The 16087-nt window shown below is 37.6% G+C and overlaps 1 protein-coding gene across 1 annotated transcript in view; it reads right to left on the bottom strand.

Moving 5' to 3' along the window:
* Nucleotides 1-16087, bottom strand: part of LRBA (LPS responsive beige-like anchor protein) — a 401040-nt gene that overhangs the window by 237615 nt on the left and 147338 nt on the right. Inside the window, exon 37 of the mRNA XM_061440892.1 lies at nt 1382-1548. Coding sequence (XP_061296876.1) covers nt 1382-1548 — 167 coding nt within the window. The remainder of the gene's footprint in view (nt 1-1381; nt 1549-16087) is intronic.

Below are 16087 nucleotides of genomic sequence, written 5' to 3'. Positions count from 1 at the left end.
CTTATTTGAGGATTATCAGAAAACAGTTATCCTTCAAGCATGGACTATTTTATCTATTACACTTTTCCCTCACCATCTATACCAGTATTATCACAACAAGCAAAACACACCTAAAGAGTGAGTAGGATTCTCTGTTTCTTAGTTAAAAGGCAGTAACGATAGTTTTAAATCCAGAAACACAAACAGATGGACAAAACCACAAGGTGTATACTCATCAAAAATTAAAGACAAAATACTCAAGAAATCTGATTTCAGAGAAATGTAATGTAAGCCTTACTTAAAAATTGTATGGAATTAATTAAAAATTACTAGAAATGTTCAAATAGACTGTCATTTTTACTTTTCTTCTTACACATTTTTATATTTAAGCATAATGTACTCAACAAAAGAAAAACAGCATTAAACACTTACTTCGACTTTTCCTTTTTAACCTTAAAACCTAGACCCCAAAATTGGTATTTACAGTAAATGGACATTCTTTACCATAATATCACAGCTATTATTTTTAACAATTCCAGTTAATTTTATTCATAGATTACTTTTTTATGTAACTGTACATTATAGAAATTATTAGTGCTCAGGAATTTATTTTTTTTTTCTTTCCAGAAAACAAGCAGTAATTGAACAATGAATAAAGGTTACTGGGAAAAACACTTTGTTGTCTACTCACGTATTTCTCCCATGCTTATTATTCCACTGCATTCAAGTAACAGTATCCCAATACCTATGTTCTACCCTAAATACATTCCACTTATTTTTAAGCCTTAATTAAGGATGTATTACAAGCACTTGGACTTGAATTTTAGATTTGCAAGTGAAACCGTAGCTGTGACATGCTGAAGAAGCTAGACAAGTATCACTGTAATGAATACTGAGAATTCCAAAAGGAGAAACATACTGTTTTCACCTTGAAATTACTAATGCAAAATTCATTATTTCCCTCTAACTTAAAAAGATCTTTGTTTGTCAGCAGAAAACAAGCTACTAAGCTGTGGCTCAATCTTGAATCATATGATGAACCATGAAGAAAGCTAGCTGTGTGAAAAGATTTACTTCTAAACATTATTCCCCAAAGAAATGATTGTGTAGAACTGGATATCCAAAACAAATTGTATCACACTGTTATAGCAAAATTTAAAGTCACAGGAGAATCACCATGTTTTTAACTACTCTAACAAAACACTAATTCTCTGACATTCACCCATACTAAACACTGACACGTTAATTTTACCTTCTTAATATATTACTTTGGCCCTTTAAAAAGTGAAAAACCTTGCTTACCTTTAAATTTGATCATAAAACATTCATTCACAACACCTAAGCATAGCTGAGCATAGCTCAGCTCTCAAAAATATTTTAAAACACCCCCAAAGTGCTTTACCTTGGTGCAGAGCTTCCCCAGGCTCCATGCTTGTCTGTAAGAATGTTGATAATTTTCTGTATTAGTTGAGTTGCAGTCACTTGGTCTCGGTACTTCGCTGCCATTATCAAATGATGACACATTTTTTCTTCTTCACGCTTGTCTGCAGAATACTGGGCACACAGTGACTGGGAAGAAAATAGAGACTTTATTACTTTGCATTTTAATTATACCATCCAAAGGAAATTTGAAGCACTTAAATAATTACTTATACAAAACCCTTGAGAAATAAGAATGAACCACATTTTACAAGTTTGAGAATTGAGGCACTTGTCAGCTGTGCCTCACAATCTATCCAGAGAGCCAAGCAGAGGTTAACCACATAGCATACACTCTTAGGATTTAGCAAATACCAACAGGTTAGTGCCCTGATCACATAATAAAACGTATAGGTATGACCACTTTTATAACAAAGTAAGTGTATAGCATTATAAAAACAATGAGGAAAGTTTAATAATAATGACTGCCAGCTAGCTGACCACTCGACTCCCATGACTCTTCACTGGATTTGGGTAACCAACTGGTTGCTGTTGTTTGCATAAAAACTAAGGACAAAATCCACATATCCTCAGACAGAAGACAAAAGGCATATGAAGACTGACTTGGTCTTTACCAGGAGGCTTCTTGAAGTTGAGCACATTCGCAGGCCAGCATGGGAAAGTTAAGCACTTTCCTAGCTGTACTGCACCTGTTGTATAAACATCTCTTTGCCGAGGTACTCAACACCAAATACTAGGAATTAAGAACTGAAGTCACACCTATAAACAGAACTCAAAACTAGGAAAGGTTCTTTGTTACAATATTTTCTAATAATTTTGGGTATTGTTGACCTGAAAATTTGTCTGTTAACACAGAAATTTATAGTACTGTCTTATCAAACCACTTTACACAGAGACTCACAACTTCAAATATCGGTATAAACAATAAAGGCTTTTCCCCACTTCAGAACTCCATTTCTAATTTCAGTTTTCATTTGGCAATCCCACAGATCACATATGCCAGACAAAGCATTTCAGCCTTTGTCAATGATTGGATTATTCTATGATCTTGTTAGCAGAATGGACACAAATGTCTGCCTAACAGCAAAAAAAATTGCTCTCTTTGTGAAGCACAGCTGAGGCAGACACTAGTACAATTATTTCTTAGAGCTTAGAAAACAGCATGATATCATAATGCTTTAGAAAACTGCAGCAACTAAAAAACCGGCAGGCTGTGAATGTTATTCATATATGTGTATATACAAGTATATATACCATATAAAGTGAAAGAAAAGGAAGAATATGGAATAAACCACAAGTATAATAAAATCTGGGATTGTGCAGATTTTAACGGATATCACATAATAAAAGTGTACTAACATTAATAAAGAGGTATTTTAACAATTTTAATATATGTACAAATTTCCTCATAATTTTTCCCACACCTTACAGCAATACTCACCTGATGAACAGACATCCAGAGGAGTGAAGAATGAGCAGCTGACTTTCCAAGTGAACAAGACATCAAAAATTGGCTTTTGTACTCCTACATGAAGCACTCTACCACCCCTTTTCACAAAAACGCAAGATGGCTAAATCATAACCAACACCAAACAAAGATTTTTCTAGCTTTTTATAACTACAGCTGTCTTTTCCGACACATTAATCTATTTTGCACCCACAATGATTCTGAGTTGTTTTCAGCACTTTGTAAATTCTTCATAAGCTGTTATTTTTAAGTTGCCTGAAAGGGCAGAATTCTAAAAACAAGTGTATAAGGTAAGCTAAGTAGTAAAATGTTTTAAAGTGCTCTTTAATGGATCCTCCTTTACAATTTGAACAGCAACTTTTCATATCTGACATAAAATCCATAGATATAAATCACATTAGAGGGTTATTCTTTCTCCATTATCAATCTCTGTCTCTTTATGGAACATTAAAGTCACATTTGACCTTAAAACATGATAAAATGGAAATCAAACTAGAATGTTTTGTAAAAGATATAATGAACTTGTACCTCTTTTAAAAAAGTCTCTTTATGATGTAATTTTGAATGCCTCCTTCATTAAATAGCAGCAAAGATTTTCAAAGTATAGCTGTGACATTCAAATAAAGGAAAAAATGGTATTTGTCATGACAACTTCCATGAAAAAAAGAATCAGCCTGTTACAAAACAGAAATGTAGAGGCTCCACTTTTCAGCAAATTCAGCATTTAATATAAACAGAAATTTGTAGTTCCCCACCAAAACTGAGAGACTTCCGAATGCAGCAATCCCATAAAATTAGAACATCACTCCAGGAGGGACTCTTAAACCATACCACACTATTTACAATACTTATTTTACAAATAAGAACAGAAAGAATCCACAGTTCTGCCAAACATCTGCCGCGTGCACATATAATAACTAAAACTAGGAAAGTTTTGCAAGCATAATCCCTTTGATCATACAGGTGACTTGTTAATTGCTCAGTGGTTCCTACCCACAACATATGTCAAATACTCAGAAAAAAAGTAAGGTATTTCTCCCCCTCCCTCTGTCAAATAATCTTTAATACAGGAGTTAGAGAAAAATGGCTCCTCTAAAAGAAGTGGAGAGACCCATCTCAAAGTAGCCACTAGCCACTAAAATTTTTCGAAAGGATTTAAAAGTCTCTGTTTTTCCACTGTGTTTTTTCATTTTCCAGATGCCTTCAGGTTCACCTAATCCACTACTTTGAGAGATGCGATACCAGGATATAGAGTGGTACATGTTAATAGCTCACAATAAATCCAGATAATTCCATTTATGTGAAAATAAAAATTCAGCTTAATTTTCTGTGCCCAAACTCAAAAATATACTTTTACAGTTTTAATTCTTCATTATTTTCTGATTTCTTACACTTACAATAATGCACACTCTCATGCTTGAATATAGTTTTACAATTAGATACACTATTGAATGCAAACTAATTTTCACTTCCACAAAGCACTTCCACTAGTGCTTTGGCCTACCTAATCTATGTTATCTGTTTGGGCAAGTGTATAATGAAAGTATAATCACAACAGTACTGCAGTCACACTCACGATGAAACAAAAAACACTGAAAGAAGGAAAAGGTATTTTCATATATACATTCCATAGGTTATCTATGAAAAGTCTTCCATTTAGCGGCTGTTGAAAGTTTTTCAAAGGGGAAGTGTATTAAGCAGAATCCTTTGACACAGCACAGAGCAGTGGAAAGACCCTTTTTCTCTAGCCCTTCATCCATGATGGAACAGAAACCTTCTCTTTGCCAGTAAAACAGAGTGGAACAGGGTTTTTCCTCTCTTCCATTACCTGCTTGGACAAGACTGGGGGCTATTTGAACATGCAGGTTACCTGAAGATGCATTTTTAAGGAACAGTAATTCTAAAGGACATCAAGGTCATCCAAAAGATTATTGAAATGAAAATAGAATACATTCTGTATGAAGGAAATATTCCAGAAATACTACTGCAAAATTCTGACATGGTAAATTATTCTATTCTGCCTGTCTATATACCGGTGAAGACGAGGATTAAACTAGTGTTTTCAGAATTATCTTTGATCATCAAAAAATGTTAAAGATTTCCTCAACACACCTTTGCAGTCCCAAAATTAGTGAAATGTTTTTCACCAAGTATGAAAAATTTTAATAGGGTACAGTTTTAACAGCCATACTGCATCTTTTTATTTTCATTCTTCAACTCTGAGATCACCGAGTGCTTTTACATATGCCAGTTCCTTTGTCTAACCTGACTAAAAGCCACTTGCTTTGTGAACAACTTGTCTCAGAGGGTGTCATTTAAGAGGAAAAGTCATCCATAAGATAACGTGTAGTCTTGCCACTAATGCAAATTCCCTACAAATAAGGATATTTTAGTAAATGAAGGAGCTCTTCAATCCTCTGCTTTCACAGATCTTTGCACTTGACCTCTGACCTGAGGTTTAAAGTCTGGACTAAAAATGCTACCCAGGGAAATCTTACAAAGACTCCTGAATAAGACTTAGAAAAATGAAAGCTTAAAACCTCAACAGCGAACAAAAGTCAACCAATGACAACATCTGACAGCCACCGTCAATTCTGAAGTGATGCCTCTGTCATCCAACGACTCGAAGTATTGATTTCTCTCAGCATGAAAAAAGCTTAAGCCAATGAAATAGATATAGCATCATCCCCCCGATAATAGCCATCAAGGTTAACACCAGCAGAACACTTATCAAAGTATCTCTTCCATTTCTTCTTGTTTTAATGGACTGAACACAATGCAATGGCTTCTCATCTCTGCAACCCATAGTTTTCCAAACCTCATTTATTCTCTTTTCCATCCTTTTATCTGATTTGAAGATTAAAAAGAATCTGCATCTAAATCCACTGTTTGCAATACGAAGGGGGAGAGAAGGGCGTTGATTTTCTAGCCAGACATTCCTGGGGAAAAAAAAACAAACCTATGCATATAAAATCACAAGGGGAGGTGTGGGGTAGAGTGGGGTGCTGGAAATCTGCAGTTGACTTAGATCATGCCAAACACAGACTGGTAAAACTATGGTCATGACCAGAAAAAAAAAAATACTACCACAATCAATTCAGGTTAGTGATTAGAGAGAAATGCAAGGATCTCAGGAGACATCTGGTTTTAATCTGTGCTGAGTCAACAGCTTTATTTTTTACCTTTAAGTCTCATAGTATTAAGCTTTAGTAAACCCAACGAAATAATGCAACAGCACTTTTACTGAGATTGCATCTTTCAAATGAACCCAATTTAGTACCATAGTTAAATGAGACAAACTAACAAGAGTTCAGCTGGATATAAAACCAAATGACAGAATAAATCAAGACTAAAGAGCAGAGACAAACAACATCAGAATTTTTCTGCAGAATCCATTAGTACCACAGACTTTTTTTTTTTTACCTTTTTCTTTGATGCTTACCTAATAGTTATTATTTGTGTTAAGGTAGCACCCTTGGATCACAATCAAAGATGAAGCTTTATATGAACAAGTAAGAGCTCTCACTCCTTGCTAGAAACTGGGATTTGCTGTATGTGCCTACATTACTCCAATAATTCAACTCTCTAAGTATCACTGCTAACCACCGGCACAAACAATATGCAGAGACAAACATTCTTGTCGAACCCAAGAAGCTAGTCCTTACCGTACATATGCCCAAATGTTTTGTATTCAAAGTATGCACTAGGATAGACATTCTTCTCCCTCTTTTTCGCAAATCCGGTTTATGTCCACAGTCCCTTCATACTATTAGCCTGTTTACAACAGGCTAATATCTTAAAAACACTACAGTTGGACATTAAATCTGAGATCCCTTGGGGCCACATCTTCCAACTACATGTCATTTTTCAAGCTAGAAATCAAAATACAAATCCCCTATGCTCTGGAAACAGGAAAGCTCAGCACTTCTGCATAGGCGATGATCTTTTCTTAAGGAAAGAAGGAGCCAGTGATGGTATTTTAAGCCATTTCCCAACCACACTGCATCAACCTTGTGACATTCAACTGCTTCAACACCACTGCCAAGATTAGTACTGCATTCACTAAATAACTTCTAGTCCATTGCAACAAATGAATTGAATCCATGAACAACTTCTGGAACTGACAAACTCGCTCACTCTATAAGGAGCATCCACTCTGTCCAGCAAATGAGACATATGCTTACATAATCTAGGGATTCACTACTCATTCTTAGAGAGGGCCAAATTAAGGCTGCACTGCTTTGATTTTGCAAAACTGTTCCATATTTGGTTTTGCAATTTTTTCATACAATTTTCACACAACTTAGATTTTAAAAAGAGGAGAAGGGAAATAGCTTTTAATCAGATGAAAACACTTATACAAGTCTCAAAGGAGCCAAATTTGGGCCAAATGCAAACACTTGTATCACTTCACCCAAAGCAAAACAGTATCTGATTGTTGCCTTGTCTGCGACCAGTAGTTAACCATGTGTGAGCAACTTGTTACTGCCAGAAGAAAAACACAGTAGTGTTTCTAGTGTTTAGCTCCAGACTCCAAAGGTGCAGTAGAGACCTAAACAACTGTCCCAAATCTATTTTCAGTCTCCCCCAGCTTTTCTTTCTGTTTTTCTCTTCTATCTGCAGGCTCTTTCTCCTATCACCCACCCAAACTTTGCCTTTTAGTTGTTGCTGTCATTTACCTTACTTTAACAATACCACCAGGACACTTCCTCCCCTCTGTACCATCTGAACTCTAAGTGGAAGTAGGGGAAATAATTATCATCCACAGCAATGGTGAGGCTGTCAGCTCAGGAAACATTTCCCAAAAAAGTCTTGCTGTGGCTTTCAAGACATTCTTCAAGATCTCGTGAAAATCTTATGACCGGGGCCAGATGACGCATCTCCAGCAAACCTCAACAAACTAAAGCTCTGAAATTTCTTCATTCATCACCACTTCTTCAACTGTCTTGTTCTACTGAGGCACAGTAAGGACCTCACTTACCTGTACGGTAGGTAGAAAGCTGTCCAGCAGTTTTAGCCCTAGCAGCCAAATAATTGCTTTCTTAGGATTAAAATTTCCAGACACCCTACTGCCAGCACAGTTCCTTTACAACTTACAGCACCAAGATTTGGCACAGGAGTGATGCTTGAGCAGATTGAAAGTCACACTCAGTTCAGATGGCACAGCTAAACCTTAAATGGAGTCTCTAAGAGCAGGTGACACACTATCGAGTATTTTTAAACAAAGCAACTTACTAATTAAGCCCTTAAAGGTACAACAGAAACAGCAAATTTTCACAAGTTTTGTGTCAGATGAATTCTGACCAATTTTTCATAACAGCGGCGAAAAGTACATTTCTGACAGTGGGAAACAAAAATATCTCAAAACATGGAAACCCCAGGAATTCTAAAGGAAATAAATGTTTTAATTTGGAAACATTTTTCCAAACTACTTTTCCAAATCAAGAAAAAGATAAACCTTGGAGAGCACAAAGAACGAAAAAAATGTAGCCAGAATTACTCAGATGTTAAGCTGATAAACTGAAAGAATATGGAACCTTATTACAAAATACCTTGTACCACTTTAACCTATAAATGTGGCTTCAGCCTCATTTGGATGAGTTGAAATTCTGCCGTTACCAAAGACACAGCCATAAATACTTAGTTCTATTACTATTTAATACATGACCTGTGTTAATTGTATCAACACCTACCTTACAGGAATGTGTATTCCTATGTAGGACCCTTTTTTATTATTGTATAATATGAATGTGAGTTTTTATATGTAGAATACAATGAAAAAATAATCAACATAATTCTGCTGATTTTGTTAGGTATTGTTTGATATTCCTGCTACATCACACTCACTAAATTTCCTTATAAATTTGCCAAACACATGCAAAGCAAATTCATTTCCAGCCAAAATCTCCACATAAACAGTTTCCAAGATTATGTAAAGTTCCAGATTTCAAAAAAACCCAGATAGATTAGACCCTTGAGATATCCCTGCAGCCTGGGGTCTGCGTTTCTGTCTATTTTCTACATAGTTCCCCTCAAGTCCTTTTTCAGCTTTCCCTGTTTAGTGTTTAAGAGCACAATTCTGATTTTAATCCAGGAAATTCAGAATGTATCAAAATATACTAGCTCATGAACAAAGAACAGAGAAATAACTTACATGTGAGATAACAAGACATTTAGACATTATAGCTTCCTCTCTTGCCATAACCAATTGCATGCTAATGACAAGCACATCTCTAATAAGCTTTGGTACATTGCATACCGAGTTGGTTTCAGACCTGACTCAGCTCCTTAACATGTCACTTAAGGTGCTTAATAAATAAACAATTAAACAGATCATAGTTTGCCTTCATATAACTTTGTTTTGTACTCCGAGAACAGAATCAAAGGTATGTTTAAAAGTATTCTATCCTGTACAGTAGTCTAGTACTAGGCATTAAGAAGAAAAGGAAAAGTACCATCAGCACACAGTAAAATTAGTTTATACACAGGGATACATAATAGTAACTAAGGCAGATGTAGGAACCAATCACCTATCAATCTGCGCTAGCACCAGGAGCACCTTTAAAAGTGTTCTGTGCCATATTTGAGCAACCTGGTCTACGGGAGGTGTCCCTGCCCGTGGTAACAGGGTTGGAATTAGATGATCTTTAAGGTCCCTTCAAACCCAAACCATTCTACAGTTCTATATCTGGCAAATCTTTGGTGAAACCTCAGCTGTGAAACATTCTGACATGAACATGAACTCACAACCAAAGGTAACCCATCTGTCCTTCACCAGCTTCTACCATGCTTGCTCCAAATGTTAATTTAGTGGCCTTGATTTCTGACAGTTCAGGACCTTTACAGTCTCTCAAAATGGAGAATCATTACCTTGACTGGCACATATCCTTGAGCAACACTGCTAAATAGGACAAACATGTTTGCTGGCAATGTAGTTCCTTCCCATACACAGAATAAAAAAATCCTTTAGTTTCTGCTATTAAGTCACTGCAGCTTCATCTGTATCTGCAGAAACATTTTAACTTATTATTAAGAAAAAGTATTAAGGGCTTTTTCTTTTTGTCAAAAGAATTTCAAATTACTACCAGAGAATCTGTGAGGAAAAAAATAAAACACATAGGATTTTACTCAAAAGTGTATAAAATAAAAATACTAAGCTCAGTGCTGCTGATTCACAAGTTTCTAACTTATACGCCAAACTTGCTCATCACCTTATGGTAAACTAAGGTACTTGAAAGACTTATTCTTTGGAGACCAAGTATTTTAAAAGCAGGAGGTTTTGATTAAGATGATGATGAAATGGCAGAGATTTGCAAAAAAAAAAAAGAAGAAAATGGGAAGGATTCTTAAAATATGGCATTTTATAGCAGATACCCTTACAAGCATTCCTTCCTTCATTGCCACTTACTTTGGTAACATGTTAAGCAGTCACAATCCCAGGTTTAGTTAACCTCTCTGCCTTAACTTAAAGCCTCCTGTCAAAATTCTTACAGCATCAAACTATGAAAAGCAAATTATTTTAACTTCATTTTTCTCTGCTCCTTTTTTCAGTAGTCTATGCTTTATATTTCATTCTAACTAGTGTACGAGGCTTTTTTCTTTGTGATTGGTTCCCATGCACTTACATAACACAATTTTAGACTTTTAGAACAGCATGAGATAGGTATGAATAGGTTTGGGTTTTAATTAACATTTCTTACCCAGAAAAAGTTCTACCACTCTTGAAAGGTTAACTTTCGGCTCTAAAAATGGCAAGGTTTTTCTGTCTGGTTGGTTTTGCTCAATGGTATGAGGGTGTTTTCACACTACACCTCGCTAACAGTTATCAGCATTTGTTACAAACAGCTGAACTCCTGGATGTTGCTGTAATGGCAAAAAACAGATCACACAGTACAACTGCACAAATCATACTTAACTAGATTTCACTAACTGACTTTAATTCAGTGTAAAATAATAAACTCAATACTTGGAGCTTGTTATGTTTAGAGCACTATAGATACATAGGATAAAAAAGCAACACAAATAGAATCATAGAATAGTCAGGGATAGAAAGGACCTTAAGATAATCTAGTTCTAACCCCCCTGCCATGGGCAGGGACACCTCACACTAAACCATGCCACCCAAGGCTCTGTCCAACCTGGCCTTGAACACTGCCAGGGATGGAGCATTCACAACTTCCCTGGGCAACCCATTCCAGTGCCTCACCACCCTAACAGGAAAGAATTTCCTCCTTATATCCAATCTAAATTTCCCCTGTTTCAGTTTCAACCCGTTACCCCTTGTCCTGTCACTACAGTCCCTAAAGAAGAGTCCCTGTCCAGCATCCCTACAGGCCCCCTTCAGATACTGGAAGGCTGCTATGAGGTCTCCACGCAGCCTTCTCTTCTCCAGGCTGAATGGCCCCAACTTTCCCAGCCTATCTTCATATGGGAGGTGCTTCAGTCCCCTGATCATTCTCGTGGCCCTCCTCTGGACTCATTCCAACAGTTCCATGTGCTTTTTATGTTGAGGACACCAGAACTGCACACAATACTCCAGGTGAGGTCTCACGAGAGCAGAGGAGAGGGGCAGGATCACCTCCTTCGACCTGCTGGTCACGCTCCTTTTGATGCAGCCCAGGATACGGTTGGCTTTCTGGGCTGCGAGCGCACACTGAAGCCGGCTCATGTTCATTTTCTCATCGACCAACACCCCCAAGTCCTTCTCCACAGGACAGCTCTGCTCTGAATCTCTTCTCTGCCCAACCTGTAGCTGTGCCTGGGATTGCTCTGACTCAGGTGTAGGACCTTGCACTTGGCATGGTTAAACTTCATGAGCTTGGCACCAGCCCCCCTCACAAGCGTGTCAAGGTCCCTCTGGATGGCATTCCTTCCCTCCAGCGTATCAACCAAACCACACAGCTTGGTGGCCAGTTTATAGCAAGCACATCTGATGAGCCTGTCCTACTGGTGGCAGTGGAGAGAAGCTGCCAGGGTGAACACCCCCCCCCATCTTAGCAATGTCCACCACCTTGGTGTCGGCTTCCACAGAATGTTTTAGGTTGGAAGGGGCCTTGAAGATCATCTAGTTCCAACCCCCATCATGGGCAGAAGCATGTTGCACATATTACTCAAAGCCCTGTTCAACCTGGCCTTGAACACTTTCAGGGATGGGGCAGCCATAGCTTCCCTGGGCAACCTGTTCCAGTGTTGCACCATCCTCAGAGTGAAGATTTTTTTCTTTATATCTAATCAAAACCAAAGATCCTTCCCAGGTCCCCAGCCATGGGGAAGGTGGGCTTCCCAGTCTCAGGCTGCCCCCTGGCCCTATGGCCCTACCCTGTACTGGGCACCTGTCCTGGCCCTGGCCACCCTCCCCCACAGCTGCCCTGCTCTTCTCATGATGGGTGGGAGGTTGAGATGCTTGGTGAAGTCCTGCTCAGGAGGCTGTGGTGCTGTAGTGGGTACCCAACTTACCCCACTGTGGGACACTGCAGGCCCTCATGGCACCCTGACAGTATACCGTGTCTGGTCCCAAGTTACAACAGAATTTGTTTCATTATGTCAAAACTTGTTTCACAATAGTCACAGTGTTTATACAGTAACTGAGCATTTTGCACTTTGTCTGACACCTCCCTTAAATGTTTCTAAGGCAAGAATTGACATCAGTCATGAAAGACGGAATCTCAGATTGCTCTACAAGCAACACACAATTCAGGATAATTTGATGAAATTTAAATCTCAAGTTTCCTCAAGGTCAGGCTGGTAGAAGGATGAAAGGAGCACGAACATCTCAAAATCCATTATGCCATAACCTTGATACTACTACTTAAACCCAGAATTCATTCCAACAAATTTTTGACAAAACAAAAACAAAACAAAGCCAACAGTATCCTGGCAGTTGGGCACAAATGAAAAAAAGGTGTAACAATGACCAAAGTGCTTGCACTGCTCAGCATTATAGTCACTAACATTGCCTTCCAAGCTCTACTACCAGGAGATAGCTAAATCTTTTAAGATGCAGAAATCTTTGAAGATGCATTTTCTTAAAAGTGAATTAAAAACAGGGACCTAGAAATGTGAGCAGGGAAAAGGGGGGGGGGGGGGGGGGGGGGGGGGGGGAGAAGGAGTGGAGAGGAATGTATCAGGAAATCTTTCTAGTGTGGAACACAACAGTAAGAACAATTTGTTTTTCTGGATGTTATGAGGTTTTTAAGGATTAAATCTGCCACTTCTGGTAGGACTTCAGAGTAACAGTGAAATCCAGAAGTCTTGAAGTCACTTGGGACCTTCTCTGAAACAGTGATCACTGGAAGAGCAACTGAACTGCCTTATAGATCTTCCTTTCCATGATCTATGACCATCTCAAAGGTTCAGTTTTCTCCTATTTAAGTCAAAGAGAAAAATCAGTAGGTGAACTCACTCTGTAAACATTGCTATTACAGAATCAGATGAAGTAGGAACAAAGAGATTTTTAAAAAACCTATTATAGTTATTCCCATTTAAAAGCTAATACAGGAAAGTCAAGATGAAAAGCTGGACTGCAAAGCAGCAAGATGCAAGTGGCAATGTGAAAGGACCTGTCAGTTCAGTTAAGAATTGTGATTAGTGCTGTCTTGTTCCCTCTCCTGAAAAGTTGTAGGTCTACTCAGAATAAAGAGGTTACCTTTATAGAAGATCGGGAATGTCAACCTTGGCTGGGCGTGGTTTTTCAGTTTTCCACCATCTCCCTCCCTGAATCCCAAACAGACTTCAAAATAAAGGTAATCTTCTCCGTTTAATTGTAAGATCCTTCTTTAAAGAGAATTACAGCCTCTTTTCAACCATTACTAACGGAGGTATTTATTTCAGCACAGTCACTATATTTTGCACTGAGAACAGAGCATTCTCAATGAACGGCTAAAGCTTTCTTTGGAATGAGAAAAACTAGATGTATTATATGCTAGATGCAGTATGTTGCACAACTTCCTCCCCATTAATATTCCAATAAATGAAAGAGAAAAATTCTCTATGTGACTAATGCAGGTAATACTGAAAACCTAAACTGCAAATACTTCAGGCTCCACTGACGAACTTCGCTGAATGATGAGATGCGGCTTTAACCCAGCAGCCTGAACTCAGGTCAGCAACAAGCAGTATTTGCAACTGAGATGCTTTTGCCAGGAAAAGCCAAATGAGAAAACAAACATGCAGAAACAAACCCAGAATACAGGGGGATATTTTACAGGTTTGTGATTTCTTTCTTCAATTCCTGTTACAAACAGATTTCTTATATAAAAGCAACACTTAAAAATTAAACTGTATCTGAGAGAATATTCAAGACTACTGCCAAAAGACTGCCAAATACATCTGGGCTACAAATGACAATACACTGGATAGAAAGTTAACACTCATTTAGCAATCAGATGCACATTTCATCCTTAATGAAGGCCTGAAAAGAAGAGTTCACTTTATTCTGGATACAGGTATCAAAGCAAATCTCACAAAGCAACATAGGCACATCATCTAAGGATCTTTTTCACATTAAGAATCCTATTAGAAGGAAAACACTAAAAGGTAATTGAATTTCCCTCAGTTATCTTCATCTCTGTCAGCTCCTGCTACAATAACTTACTCTCCAGAGCAGAGATAACTCAATTCTGTCCAGCAAGCATATGTTATGAATCTCCAAAGCAAACTTGTCTAAATCATTCTGGTCTTCTATCAAGGTTGGCTGTGGATATGAACTCTGACAGAAGGCAAACAAATTTATTTTTATCTTTTCAATAATTCACTTTCCTGTGCCTTGATGGAAGAATCTAAAGACACAAGTGTTTCCACTAATTCTAGAATTACAAAGACTGGTTGAAAATATTTTATCTGGAAGTTAATGCTATTATAAACTGTTTGATTCATCATTCTGTTTTAGCAGAAACAAAAAAGTGTGTAACAGCAGTTTCAGGCTTCTGTTGATATACAATAACTAAAACAACCTTCTCATGCTGTAATTGACATTTTTCAGAATGGTTTTGACATTTATATTTTCACCTTCAATGGAAATATTAACTGTACAAATAATAATAACCAAAGCATGCTCTTTTTATTTCATCAAAGTTCTTAAAACATCAGTAAGTGCAAATATTCTACTCACATAAGCAAACTGCTTTGACTTTAAAAGACACATTTTAGGAAGGCATAATGACTTATCTAGACCAACATCACAAAAGAAAAGCAATACAGAAAGCAGCCAGAGGAAGGGAAAATGACAAGAATCACAAAAGCTACTTCTGGAAGGAGAGGTGATAAAATACAAGCTAAGGTTCTGGACAAACTAACACTAGTTAGTACAATTCCTGTCAGTTTGTGATTGTTTCAGGCTGTTCAACGTATATGCAAAATAAAAAAAAAAACTGAAGAATGAGCGTATAATGAAGTGACAAAGTTCCCTGCTGGTACTAAGCTATTCAGGGTTGTATAATCATGAAGGAGCTGTGAGGAACTGGAGGAGAAGCTTGGAAGAGAAAGTCATCATGGTAATAGAACAGGAACTTCAGAGTAGGTAAAAGAAATGTAGGAAAGAATCTAATTTTAGATATAAAATGATGGGCTCTGAGTTCAACTTTATCTTCACTCCTTTTTATCATTATGAGATTGCATTATCAATGACATAGTTCTATGAAACCATCAGCTCAGTACAGAATAATCAACAAGCATACAGGAATCAAACAATTAGAAATCACTGGAAAGAACACCACATAAAACACTGTGTATTTATAAGCTCCTGGTGTGTCCACATCTGAATGCTGTGTGCAGTTCTGGGTCTTCTATTAGGAAATATGATAGAACTGAGAAGCATTTTGGAAGGATTCAGAATTGGAATCACTGTCTCAGAAGAAATAACTACATAACATCAGGATTTTTCAAGGTGGGGAAAAAAGAATTGTCTCTACAATTCAGGAAGGAAAAGAGAACTCTCTAAAATCATGTGGTACACAGGGCTCTTTCTAGGTGAGTTCTTATAACATCAGATGGAGAGAGAGTCACAGTGAAAAAGCAGGTCAAAGAGATGGAGAGTGCATGCAGAGACAATCGTGTGAAAGTTTTCCAAGAGCTGATAAATGCTAGGGACTGGCAGTCTTGTTGAACCTGCAAAATATGATCAACTCAGAATTCCCCTGGTCTGCTGAATTTGTACACCACCATGCTAGGTGGTATACAATACAAATTTCTACACTACATGCT

This window comes from Pezoporus flaviventris, unplaced genomic scaffold (assembly GCF_033815535.1).
Source record: "Pezoporus flaviventris isolate CSIRO_AGI_PZ_B2104156 unplaced genomic scaffold, CSIRO_AGI_Pfla_v1 ptg000002l, whole genome shotgun sequence".
Taxonomy (NCBI): domain Eukaryota; kingdom Metazoa; phylum Chordata; class Aves; order Psittaciformes; family Psittacidae; genus Pezoporus; species Pezoporus flaviventris.
Note: the sequence above shows the minus strand (reverse complement) of the source record. Positions and strands in the feature narration are given on the sequence as shown.